This window comes from Equus przewalskii, chromosome 1, assembly GCF_037783145.1.
Source record: "Equus przewalskii isolate Varuska chromosome 1, EquPr2, whole genome shotgun sequence".
NCBI classification, from domain to species: Eukaryota; Metazoa; Chordata; class Mammalia; order Perissodactyla; family Equidae; genus Equus; species Equus przewalskii.
The window spans coordinates 28,951,252-28,964,722 of NC_091831.1; the positions used below are offsets into that span (position 1 = coordinate 28,951,252).

Sequence of the window (13,471 nt, forward strand, 5' to 3'; positions counted from 1 at the left end):
GACAGCGTGGGGCGTGGGGAAGGGCGTCGCTCTCTTCCTTCGTGCCCCCCACCCTACACAATAGAGACGGTATGAGGCCACGGCTCACACACAGCACCTCGGGCATTTGGCGTCCCCCTCCCCGAAGCGCCACGGCCTTGGTATCGCCTCTTGGTGGTAGCCTCACCACCCCGCGCGCCCACCTTCCCTCCCCTCTAGCCCTAAGACGCCTCGGACTTGCCAACAGCTAGGGACATGTAAAACTGCCCTTTGGGGGCTTAACTCTCCGAGGGCCCTCTGGCTTGTCCTCTAACCTGGACCTCACTTCTTGCGCTCCTGCCACCCCCTTCTGCTCTTTGCCTAGGGTGTGGAGGGCCACAGTAGGTGAAGACCAAGCTCTGGAGCAGCTCTGAACACAGAACAGGGTCTTGATTCCCGACTCAAGGGTCTCCAGCCGCCTGGTCCTTCAGTTTGAGGTCTGAGTGGGTGAAAGGGGTCAGGCCTGGAGGAGTGAAGTAACAGCTTGACTGAAAGTGCACACAGAAAATGCTGTTTTTCTGGATAAATAAGCCACAACCATTTGCACCTTTTACATTCAACCACCTCTTGGATGTAAAAGGGTTCATCTCTTTAGGGACTGGGTCACTCATACAACTTATCTGGAACATCGTTCTTACTCCAGATCTTCCAGTGAATTCCTCCGAGGCAATCAAACGTCCTCTCCTTGCTAGTTTCAATCACATTACCCAGCAGCAATCTAGGAAGCCCCCTCAGAATCAACTCCCCAACCTCTTTAAGTCAGCTAGGCCAGTCCTGCCATGCAATCTTTGGCCTTGCAGTTTCCCCTCACCTCAGGCTATGCCTCTTTCCCAATGCCTATTAAAGACCCCTCTAGGGTTTGAATCACACCAGAGCTCTAGCCATGACCTGGCCTTGATCCTCCCTCCCTCATCCATGACAGTATTGATAGGAACCCAAGAGCAAGACCGAAATGATGAGGCCATAGGACAAAGGAAACTGACTCTTGCATGTGCCTAGGAGTCTGAGCTCTGCAGGCAGGGGGTGAGGAAACAGGTGGATGAGCACTGGCCTGAGAGAGGGCAAACAAGATTCAAGCGGCTCTGTCATCATTTAACTGAAGGGACAGTGGGAAAGACACATCATCCCTCTTTTCTGAATTCCCCAAAGCTCAGTTTGGCACTTCTTCATATATAATCTCATAGTTTGGGCTGCTCTGTGTGACTGCAGATGGATAAACAGCAGGGCCCACGTCACACTTCCACCTCCCCTAGCACTCTGTAAATAGGATGTGTGTATGTGGAGGGGGAGGTGGCTGGGGAGAAATGCTTACGTTAAAGTGTATACACACTTTCACAAAGAGTGTCCAGCTTCGGTTTTTTTATTGTAACCTCATTCCACCCTGAGGGGTTAATAGCTCCATTTTATAGATGGGAAAACATGCTCTAAGAGGTTAAGTAACTTGCCTTGAAAGTCATTCTCGTGTTTACAGAGAGGACAATCAGGACTGGAAAAGCGTGAGAAGAGGCAAGACGGGTAAGCCTGAAGGGGAATTATCAGCGCAAGGGCAGAAATGTGCAAGTTTATGCATAGACCTGTGCTGGGAGTGGGCAGAAGGGAAGGGGCATGAGAGAGGAAAGTGAGTTTGACTTGATGAGATAGGAGGGTTCCTAGTGGGAAACAGAAGGGAAAAGTCAGCAAGCAGTTTAGAAAAAACCACAGAAGACAATCCTGAAAGAGCTGATGGATTGAGTAAGGAAGTCCAGGCTGGGAAGACCAGGAAAGACATGGCTAAGAAAAACAAATCTGCAGTCCTGTGTGAAAGTGGGCTGGGGGTGACAGAGAAGGGAAGGCAGGAAGACTGCTAGCCCCACAGTACCAGACAGGAGAGAAATTAAAACGCAGGGGCCCAGTGGGCCAAGGGACAGAACTCATGTTCTCACAGAAGTCACAGCCCTGACTTCAGATACCTTAGGAGGTAGCAAGTAGGCCAAAATGATTTGGTGGTAGGTTCAGCATCCCACTCACCTATACCCTATGAGGCAAGCCTTTCTCCTCTAAAATGCCTGATGGCAGACTCAGAACCTCACACATTTTCAAAGGAACAAAATGTGTAAATCACAATGCTGAGTTCCAGCATGGCACTTGCTAAACTGTAGTTGGGTAGTTACTTCAGTACCTCTGATAATATAGATTCAGACCACAATCCATTTATCTCTGCTATCCTCCCACTTCAATCTCAGAACCTACTGAAATGATCAGATGCGATGGCAATTAATGGAACTTTCTATAGGAAGCCTCTTTGATTAACAATATTCCTTCCTATAAATCAAGCCGATAAAATATGAATGAGGGGAATACTGACAGTGGAAAAGATTTGAAATCAAACCAAGAAATTAATCCTAACCCAGCCACATATTTGTGCCCCGGGACATAGGCAGGTCATTCTTTGAGCAGGTTGTTATTCATCCTTAAAGTCACTACCCTGGCTGCTTCACAGGGTGGCTGTGAGAGGAACCCATCTGAAAACCTTCTGGCGTATTTCACAAACACACAACAAAAACGTGCGTTTTGTTTTTGCTAGGCTGTTTTCCCCAACTTCGCTGTAAGAAGGTGGCTGAGGGCAGTGCTGGTTGTCCTCTGCCACCTAAACACCGGCGTTTGGCTCCAGGCTTTGCATAGAGCATAGAGCAGTTACTCAACTGTAGCAGGGATCCTAGGTGAAGGGGGTAGGTATGAACTCCTGAAACGTGAGCAGAGGTGCCCTGAGGCAAGAGAACTCTGGCCTAATCAAGTTGTCCTGCTTCCTGTTCACTGTGGCAGCATTTCTGTTCCTGCTTTGCCATCTCCACCTCTGGTTTGCCCAGCACTCTCCCTTTTGGTGGTGTGATCTTTATTTTGGCCACATATACAACTGAGGTGCTTCTTCAGAAGGGACTGTCACCAGTGCAACAATGCTGTAGTCTCACTGTTCCTCTGTGCCTCAGAAGCCCGTTTTGCCTGTTAAGTTTTTCTCCCAGCCAGTCACCTTGGAGTCAGACCCAAAGCTGGGCCTTCTGGTTTGCCCTCCCTTGACTCCAGCTTGGGAAATGGTTAGCAAGGAAAATGAAATATCAGGACATGTCCACAAATGCTGGAAAATCACTCACCCACCATCACCTTTCTCAGCTTTAACATGTTGGATTTTTAAAAAAAAAGTCACAAACGTAATTTTTCACCAGCAGACAGAGCTGGACAGAGAAGCCTCTGGGGCTCCTTGTGTCAGAAGGAATAGAACACACATACACTACAATTTTAAGAGATATGGTTGGCTCAGATGTCAGTGAACCCTAAAGTGCATTAAGATCAATTTTAATTTTCATCTGAGAAAAGTCTCAAATTAGAGCTAAACAATAACAGCTAGCATTTATCGAGTTTTTGCCATATGCCAGGCACTTTGCTAAGCACTGTTCATGCATTAGCCCATTTAGTCCTCGAAAACTCTCAAGTAGACACCGTTATCATTCCTTTTAACAGATGAAGAAACTAAGGCTCACAGAGGTGAAGAAACTTGCCAAAGATCAAATGGCTGGGATAGTGAATCTGGGATCTGAAGTCAAGACTAAGGGCAAGGTTAAGGCCCTTAACTTGTACAAGGATGTGCTGCCTGCCTCCCAGTAAGTACTTAAGGCATGTCTCTGCTTTTGCCCGGGCTGTCACTCCCCCACCCCACCACCACCCTGTCGGAAAAAATGCTCACAGGCAGTCTCTTCCAAACCAGCCTGTCAGAAAGGAGAAAGAAATATGGGCATGGTTCTGGAACCCAACGCCTCGGGTTCCATGCAACCATGCCTATCCTTCCATGAGCCCATAAGAACAGTTTATCCTGTGAGGAGGTGTCAACCTATGTCTGCCCCCAGCTGGCATACCCAGAGCTGTATCTGCCTGGCAGGATGGAGGTGGTCCTAAGTCCTGTCTTGGCATTGTATGGCTTCCCCTTTCTTAGCCCTGGGCTCCAGAATGAAGGAGCCAGGACAAGGGTGTTCTTTTCCAGTCTTCTTTGCCCAGTAATAGAAAGTATTTTCACCTGGATACCAGAAAGTAAGACTCATGAGAGCTCTGTTTATGTTGTTCATCACTGACTCCTCGCTGAATCCTCAAGAGTGCCAAGCATGTGGCAGGTACTCAATAGTTGTCGAATGAACAGAGTGAATGAGGCAATGTAAGAATGAGATTACTGAACTCCTGACAGCAAAGTATACAGCAAATTATTAATCAGGTTATATGAAAAGTGAACTGTGTATAGCTATGCCTTTCTGTATTCCAGAAACAGGTGACATCAGGCTAAAAAACTGATTGGAGAATCCAAAGCAAGAGGAAGAAAGGAAAAAATCAGTTTTAAAAATTAGGAGATGGGGCAGGGGAAGAAACAGGACATTCCAGATACTTAACCATCCCCACTCCGAAACGAATATTACCAAACACGTGTTCAAACTGAGAAAAAGCCATTTTAATAACACACACATACATTCATAGGACTTTAAACAAGATGTAGTATAAAATCCTTAAAAAAAAAAAAAGAAAGAAAAAGGCAATCTGCGTTTACTTGTCAACTGCCTAAGAGCTGGTGGATGAACTGGCTGACAGGACTGCCCAGGGAAACGAATGCACAGATGACGAAGTGCACCCACACTGCAAATGAGCAAGAAACCACCACCACAGATTGTGGCCTACATGCACAGCCACCTGCACCCTAACCGTGCCTCCTCAGAGACAAACCAGGACAGTCCTCCCCTAACTCTCCAACTCAGTGTTAATGGGTCACCTCTTACATTTTTATTTTTTTTTAATTTAAAAATTACTCTTGGTTTAAAGACTCCACACATTAATACTGGCCAGTCCCCACCAACTATACTTGTTTTGACAGAAATAAAAATGCAAGTGCTCCAACTGAGCCTAGATGACAACACGCCATTTTCTATCTTTTACATCTGGGGAGATTTTTGTGAAGTCAAAAGCAAGCTATTACTTGTACTTCAAAATAAAAACAAAATGCCAACCTTCCGAAAGGTGACAAAGGCACCACTGCCATCAGGAGACAGACAGAAAATGTATAAATGCTGTTACTTTACTGCTACAGAGATGCGTTTTGTGCATGGAGAGCCTCTTTGCTTAACATGATATAACTAACAGAATTATATTTTTGGATAACAAGAAAAGCAGTTTAGAAAAGGCAAACAGTTACACACAAAAGCATAAACACTTACAAGTACCTTAATTTTCAGCTTGCAATAAGGGTAATAAGTTTGACATATATATCCAGAAAATTAGACACGGTGATTTTGGCACAGTAATATTGCCAAACACACCACCACTCAGTGCAAGCTTTGTTTGCCAAGTCCCAAAGGTGGCCTGACATTCTCTGTGCAATGAACATTTTCTCCCCTGCTACCATCCCATTCACTGGGCAACAGCAGCAGGAGGGAGACAAAGCATGGAGACTCAAGAGGGGGAAGGATAATACTTGCTTTGGGAGAAAAACCATGGGCTACTTCTGCTAAAAGAGAATCACAAAATTTTTATGAGAACCCAAATGCAAATACTGACTGGAATATGACCTGGAGACGAAGACATCTACCAGAGTCATAAATATAAGGGCCCAAACTGATGTTTGGCTATTTACTTTAAAGGGACAGATGAAGTATTTTTCTCTAATGGAAGAAAGACAATTAAAAATAGAACTTTTCTTACTGGAATTGTTAAATAAAAATTTATCAAAGTGGTTTTATATTTGATGGGTAGTTCTGTTGAAACTGCAATACAAAAGGGTTACTTAAAAAAAAAAACCTGAATAACCCACTTGTCCCCCTGTCAATGTACACGATTAGAAAATATTTACACACTGTAATTACAAGCAATATAAGCAGTATTTTATACTTTGAGATTTTGTACACTTTACACAATGCAAAATGAGAAAAATATGAACACTTATAAAATTACACACAAATAATGTATCTACAAAGTATTAAATTACAGAGAGTGAAAGCTCCCATTGTTGGGCAGATAGATGCCAGAGTTTCAAGCTTCTGTCAAATATAACTCTTTGTATCTATCTCATTAACCATAAGTGGCATTTTCTAACAATACCCTTGAGAGGTAGTATCAAGATAATAGTATTCTTACCAGTAAACTTAACACAAAATAAAACTTCTGTTGGTCTGACTCTTGGAGCCTCATTCAGCTGGGGTTCTTGGGAACTAGATTAACTTAGTCTTCTGTATGAAATCTCTAACTGCTCAATGCTTGACACGGGCTCAAAAGTTACTGATACTATTTTAAATGATAAATTTAAGATTAAATGCTTTTTACTCCTAAGCCTCAATTTAGAGGTAGAAAGCTATTTTTCAAAATTTATTTCCTCCCCTCTCAAACCATACACATGAAGTCCAATGCCCTTTCCCTCCATCCTCTTCCCCCACAACCGGAGACATGAGAGTGCTCGGGAGAGCAGTTCACCCAAGCCAGTACTGAAAGAAAGAAGAAAGAAGCTGACGTTCTCCTTCAAGAAACCCTCCTAAAAGGGACACTCAGCCAACAAAAGAATTTTTCAGTTAGCTAGTAAGCGTCTCTAACTACCAAAGGCTTCAAAGGGCCCTTGGGCTAAGACCAGCATGCGCACTTCTACTAACCCTCCACCATTTAACCAAAGGATGGCTTTCCAGTGTTTAAGAATTTAGAGCAGCTGTGGTTTTCAAGTGCAACTTTAAAATACAAGCACACACGTGTGTGCATATACACACGTGCACACAGTGTCCCAAAGAATAAACGCCATCCAGGTCTCTGCCAAGGCTATATATGAAGGGAAGTAAGGTTTTTGGAAACTTGTCCAGATTGTTAAGCTTTTACAATATAGACTTCTGTAATATGGCTACAAGGGCCAGAATGCTAACATTTAGCCAAGATTCTAAGATTTAACCAGCATTTAAAAAAAAATGCGCTTAAAAGAAATCCAAAACAAACTGCATATGAATGTTTTGGCATAAAATCAGAGCCACTATTTTATAGCTTAACCTCATCCTCGTAAGGGGATCTGACAATATACCAAACTTCTGTTTTTCAACTGTTTGTTTACATGTATTTTGAAAACAGTAACAGATTTATAATCTTGAACAGTGAAGGAAAATGCATGGGTTGAAACCTCCCTGTGGTTTATAAGAGTTACAGAAGAGATTTATCCTTTTTGTTACTGAACTCAGTTCTAAGCTTTCCCTTTGAGTCCTAACATAACCAAGAGGGAAAACTAAATCCAGCTGGAACTTGTTCTTGGTTTGCACGTCCAACTCCTCAAGTTGGTCCAAACTCTTTCTTACATATTTCGTGTGATAATCCAAGTGCCACAAATACAAAAAAAAGAAAAAAAAAAGATAACTGGCTTACAATTTAACAAAAGGAGTTAATAGGGGCAGGTTACACATGCAACTACTAGCTGCTTCTACCCCTCCCCTCTCATTACAGGATTCTGCTCTTTTAAAAGGCCAGTTGCCTTAATTAAGCAGATTGTGTTTCATATCTGCTTCAGAAATGGCAATTTCTTCATTACCAGTTTCATACTAGATATTCAAGTGGCACATTTGCTGCACATTTTCTTAGCATTCCACTAGATTCTGTAGTAATCCATTCTACTCCTCCAGGAGAGCTTTCATTGAATTTCTCTTGGTTCATATTTTTGCTGCTGTAAATCTTGTTAAGAATCTGGTACCCAGAAGTCATGAAGCTGCCCCTAGAAAGGGGAAGGGTGAAAAAAACAGGATAAAAGAAAATCAGATTATGCATTAATCCTTATAAAACTACTAATCATCAGACAATGGGCTTTGATAATGAAAGTAATAATCTTCATATTGAACATTTCTCTGAAAATTTATGGTAATCAGATTCAAGTTTTACACTTTGTAGTCTAACAATTAAAAAAAAGTATAAAACAAGTACAAGATGTTTTCCTCACTAACATGTGGAGGGTCATATTTAAGAAGATTAGGTAAAATGTTAAGCTGATTAATATAAAGTTTTGGTATTACATTCTTTTCTGTTTTAATGACACATCAGCAAAGTTGGCTAGCTAAAAAATAGTTTATTGAAGTTAGAAACTAAAATAAAAAACAACAAAACACTAGCTTAAGATTTCTCAAAGATTTCTCTAAAAAAGCATATATATCTTACAAACGACATCAACAGCAAAAGAGTCAAAACGCCATAAATATTGGGAGTGCTTTTCCTAACTAATCTTCAGCGTTCTTATTACTTTGATATAAAACATAAACAACTTCTAGGCCCTATCTACTCAAAATATTGGCTCTGGACCAGCAGCACTGGTATTAATCTGAGAACCTGTTAGAAATGAAGAATATCTCAGGTCCCACCCCAGACCTATTGAGTCAAAATCTGCATTTCAGCAGGTTCCCAGTTGATGCCTATGCACATTAAAATTTGAGAAGCATCATTTTAGACAATCCTACATCAGTTAGTGTGTAAACAAGCAGGATGGCAAACTTAATAACAGGTGTTTAAACAATGCCCCTCTTAAGCAAAGTCTCCTTAGATATGACACCGAAAGCGTAAGAGACAAAAGAAAAAAATTAGATAAAACTGGACGTCATCACAATTAAAAACTTTTGTTGCACAAATGATACCATGAAGACAGTGAAAAGACAACACAGAGAATGGGAGAAAATACTAGCAAATTATACACCCAATAAGGGACTTGTATTTAGAACATATGGAGAATTCTTAGAATTCAATAATAAAAAGATAAAAAAACCCAATTACAAAATGGGCGAAGGATTTGAATAGACATTTCTCCAAAGAAGCTATATGAATGGTCAATAAGCACATAAAAAGATGCTCAACATCATTAGTCACTAGGGAAATGCAAATTAAAACCACAATGAGATTCTACTTCCAACCCCCTACTATGGCCACAGTCAAAAAGACAGGTAATAACCAGGTTGGCAAGAATGTGAAGAAATTAGAAAGCTCACACATTCTGGCAGGAATATAAAATGGTGCAGCCACTTTGGAAAACAGTCCGGCAGTTCCTCAAAACATTTAACACAGAGTTACCATATGACCTAGCAATTCCACCCCCAGGTATATGCTCAAGATGTTTTCATTTGAAACATACGTTCACACAAAAACCTGTATCCAAATGTTCATGAAAGCATTATTCATAATAGCCAGGAAGTGGAAACAACTCAAAAGTCCATCTACTAAGCGGATAATAAAATGTGATATATCCATACAATATTGATTTGGCAATAGAAAGGAAATACATGCTACAACACGGATTCACTTAATTTTATGTTATATGGAAGAAGGCACTCAGCCACTCATCAAAGACCACATAGTATATGACTTCTTCTATATGAAATGTAAAGAACAGGCGAATCTATACAGACAGAAAGTAGATTAGTGGTTGCCTAGGGCTTGGGGGGAGTGGGGATGGGAGCACAGGTGTTGGGGAATGAGGAGTGACTGCTAACGGGTATGTGACTTCTTTTTAGAGTGACAAAAATGTTCTAAAGTTAGATTGTGGTAATGGTTGTACAACTCTGTGCATATACTAAAAACCACTGTATACTTTAAATGGATGACATGGCATATGAATTTTATGTCTTTAATGAAGCTGTTAAGAAAAATGCTCCTCACGAAATAACCTCCATTTGATGCAATGTAACGTTTTAAAATGGGCTCAACCACCTCTGGAAATAAACTGAATATAAAGCAAAAAAACCTTAAAAACATACATAAACTATTACAGGGGAATTTTCAGTTTATCTTAAGATACTTAGAAGCAAATGCTCTGTCATACTTTATTCAAAAATATGGAGAAATATCATTTAACAAAATTATTAAGAATAAACAAAATTGTTTAATAAAACGACACCTGAGTAGGCCGACAGTTCTGGATTATTTCCTGCCATTTTCCATGTATCCTGGCAACCAAGTCTTTCACCTAAAAAATATCAAAAAGGGGAAAAGGGATTAGATCAAAACATCCTCACCTAAAATCAATTTAACGCTCGATACAAAAGATCTGATAGCTGTGACAGGCCCACACCCAACAACTCAATTTGATTTTTGTCAAGAAAGATAAAATAAACTCATCTTCTGGAGAGGTTTTCAAATCACAGTGACTAATAAGACTTTTCTTCATCACCATAATCTAAAATACTGAATGCTTAGGACTCCATTTTCCCATTAGTTACTGAAGATCATCCAGAAAAACATATTCCTTGCCTTCAAGACACTTACATTTTCAACTTGCTGGCTTTTGAACACCCAGATAGAGAAGCTGACGGGTGGGCTTTGTTACAGGGCTCAAGGCTTTGGTTGTTCCCTGCCTTCCCAGCTTCTATTTGAAAGACTCAAGGCCACAAAAAATGGTTGTCGTTCGTTCCTTTCCACATTATCAGAAGATCCAAAATTCACTGTTATGCCTTCTTAGGATTTTGCACAGTACTATGAATCCATATCTGGTATGTTCCTATATTTGGAGGTTTAGCAAGTCTCTGTGCGAAACTCAAACTTTTCTACCACTCTAGAGGTTCTCAATTAGCTCTTGAACATAGCTGCTTGAGAAAAATGTTTTAAGTCAGTCAGGAATTTTATAGCTGCCTTAAGTTTAGAAAGTAAATTGCAAGGTCTGCTTTTTTTCTTCATTTAGAGTTCAGCAGATTCAGTTTCTCCAAAACAATCACCACCTTTTCTACTAGAGGCTTGTGGAGAGGCATGCAACTCATCTATTTCAGCAGGACCATCCCCTGAAGCAATTTCCTCAGACCTCTCCGTCACTCTCCACTCCAAGTAAGAAGAGCCCGCGCACCAATCTCTGCCGGCTCTTGGCTTTAAGAAACAAAAACCTTGGGTGGTCCCCTTTTAGCATGTCTGTCAGCAGTAGCCACTACCACCAAGTTCTACGGGCCAGTAATTCTAATCAACGTTCAAAAGAATGTGCTTCTGAAACCATGATTTCCACTCTAAGGCAAAGAGCTATCCCCTAAATATATTTGAAACTCTGCAATCTGATACAACTTCATTAGTCGCTCATTTCTGTACTTAACTTAAATCTACTAAAATAAATACAGATACTAAATCCAAACGGACATTGTTGAAATGACGACCCTTTACAGCTAACTAACGTAAGATATAAAGTTACAAAGCTGAACCTTCACATTCAATGACTATCCAAACACAAGTGGCAAAAAAGAATCAGCTTTACATTACAAAAGCTAAAAGATGATTTGGAATAAAAAAAAATCCTTAGACAAAAAAGTTTTTAAAGAAGAGGTGTTTAATTTTATGTTTCAGGAACAATTTTCAAATCATTTTATCAATATTAAAATTCCTTTCCTAACTCCATACTCACATATTCAGCTTTTCTACTGTCTTTGCATATACTAAACCTTTAAGAAAAAAGCAAGTTTGCTGCAGAATTATTTCCATCCTAGAGCTCAGACTGGGTGATGTAGGACTCAGAGATTTGAAAAGTCCTTCCTTTAAAACATTCTCTAATGGAATATTCAAAGGATAACAGCTAAATTAATTCTTCTCTATGAACAAAAGTTTTCAACCATCACGAAATTTTATAACCACTGTTTTAAAACTTATATATTTATTTAAACAATGCTTTAACCCTTGAAGCTAACTTAAGCACAAAGGTCTTAATTTGTACAATGGGAAAAAACTAGTAAGTTTCATTAGTATTGGAAGCACTTTTCTCCTTAGGTGTCAGGAGTTTTAGAATAGAGAGTATACTAAAATGAAAAATGTATTTGCTTTGAGATTTTTTTCCTTTCACTTTCACTCTGGCTAGAAGAACTTAGTAAAAGCTGATTTCTGGGGCTGACCCCTTGGCCTAGTGGCTAAGTTCACATGTTCTGCTTTGGCAGCCTGGGGTTCACAGGTTTGGATCTCGAGTGCAGACCTCCATCACTCATTGGCCGTGCTATGGTGGCAACAAAACAGAGGATGACTGGCACAGATGTTAGCTCAGGCTGAATCTTTTCCTCAAGCAAAAAGAGGAAGATTGCAACAGATGTTAGCTCAGGGTGAGTCTTCCTTAGCAAAAACAAAAAACACTCAGATGATTTCTGTTATTAAGGAGAAAGTCATATTTCTAATCTCATATGTTCTTTTTTTTAAAGAGAGGCTTATATGCTTCTCTTCCTCAAATATTATGTAACCAAAGTTAAACAAAAATGCTAACAATATGTAAGAAAAACCCACACTTACCTTAGTTCTATAAAATAGTCTTGCGTCTTCCCTAATATCACACTTAACATGCTTTTCCAAAGCCCCACAGAGGTGCACAAAGTGTTTCTGTGCAGAACAAACACAAGAGATGAAAAGAACTCTGAAGCATTACAAATTAACAGAGGAGATTAAGCAGTTAAAACAACTAAGAACCATTTAAAAATCTCTCACTCTCCACTTAGCAATTTCTGACGCTGACCACCCAGCACAGCAGCAGGCCTGTCAGTGAAAGCAGTAACTGCCGCAACCAAGAGACTATTACGGTTTACTGCTGATTAACGTAAAAAATAGACAGAAAAATACACGTTATTTTGCTATGTATTAAGGCACATTAATGAAAACTAACCCTAGAGCTCAGACTGTGACATAATGCCCAGAAATTTAAATAGAGTCCTTCCTTTAACACATTCTCTAGTAGAATATTCAAATAACAGCTAACCTACTTTTTCCTCTATGAAGAATATAAACTTTAATAATAGTTCCTTGAAAAATTAAGTGTCTTAAGTTTTAGAAGTGTATAGTCCAAAACAGTCACTCTCATACATATAGTATGATTGACTATATTAAGGTGAGAATATAAATGGATGCTTTTTGGGAGGGAAATGTGATAACAGCTCTTTTTTTTTTTTTTTTTTTGAGGAAGATTAGCCCTGAGCTAACATCCATGCCCATCTTCCTCTATTTTATTTGTGGGATGCCTGCCACAGCATGGCTTGATAAGCAGTGCGTAGGTCCACACCCGAGATCCGAACCAGTGAACCCTGGGCTGCTGAAGTGGAACGTGTGAACTTAACCGCTGCGCCACTGTGCCAGCCTCCGACAGCTATCTTAAAATAAGTAAAATTTGAAAAATTTATAACCTTTGACTTCGCAATTCTACTGCTAGGGATTTACCCTATAGAAATGCTTGCATAGGTTGGTAGAGATATATGAATAAGCATGTTCACGTTAGCACTGTGTGGAATCACAAAAAGGATAATGTTCATCAATAAAGCTTTTCAAATACTATAGTTATTAGACAGAAATGCTAACATATTAAAGTGAAAATACAAAGACAAGTGGCAAATAGTATGAATGGTATGACCCCATTTTTGTTGGAGTCATATAATATGCATACATTATGGAGAAGTCTACAGGAGGGCAATGGATTCTAGGAATCTTTCACTTTCTACCTTATATGGTTTTA

General features: G+C 40.1%; 1 protein-coding gene across 5 annotated transcripts in view; it reads right to left on the reverse strand.

Annotated features, from left to right (window-relative positions):
- Positions 1-4,464: 4,464 nt before the first annotated feature.
- SLF2 (SMC5-SMC6 complex localization factor 2) overlaps positions 4,465-13,471 on the reverse strand; it is a 42,142-nt gene continuing 33,135 nt past the window's right edge. For 3 of the 5 annotated variants that reach the window (XM_008534264.2, XM_008534263.2, XM_070558789.1), the window contains exons 18-20: positions 12,265-12,351; positions 9,917-9,985; positions 4,465-7,756 (exon numbers count right to left, since the gene is read on the reverse strand). In XM_008534264.2, the coding sequence (XP_008532486.1) occupies positions 7,721-7,756; positions 9,917-9,985; positions 12,265-12,351 (192 nt within the window). In that variant the 3' untranslated portion in view covers positions 4,465-7,720. The remainder of the gene's footprint in view (positions 7,757-9,916; positions 9,986-12,264; positions 12,352-13,471) is intronic. The other 2 variants (XM_070558785.1, XM_070558774.1) reach the window with 1 other exon arrangement.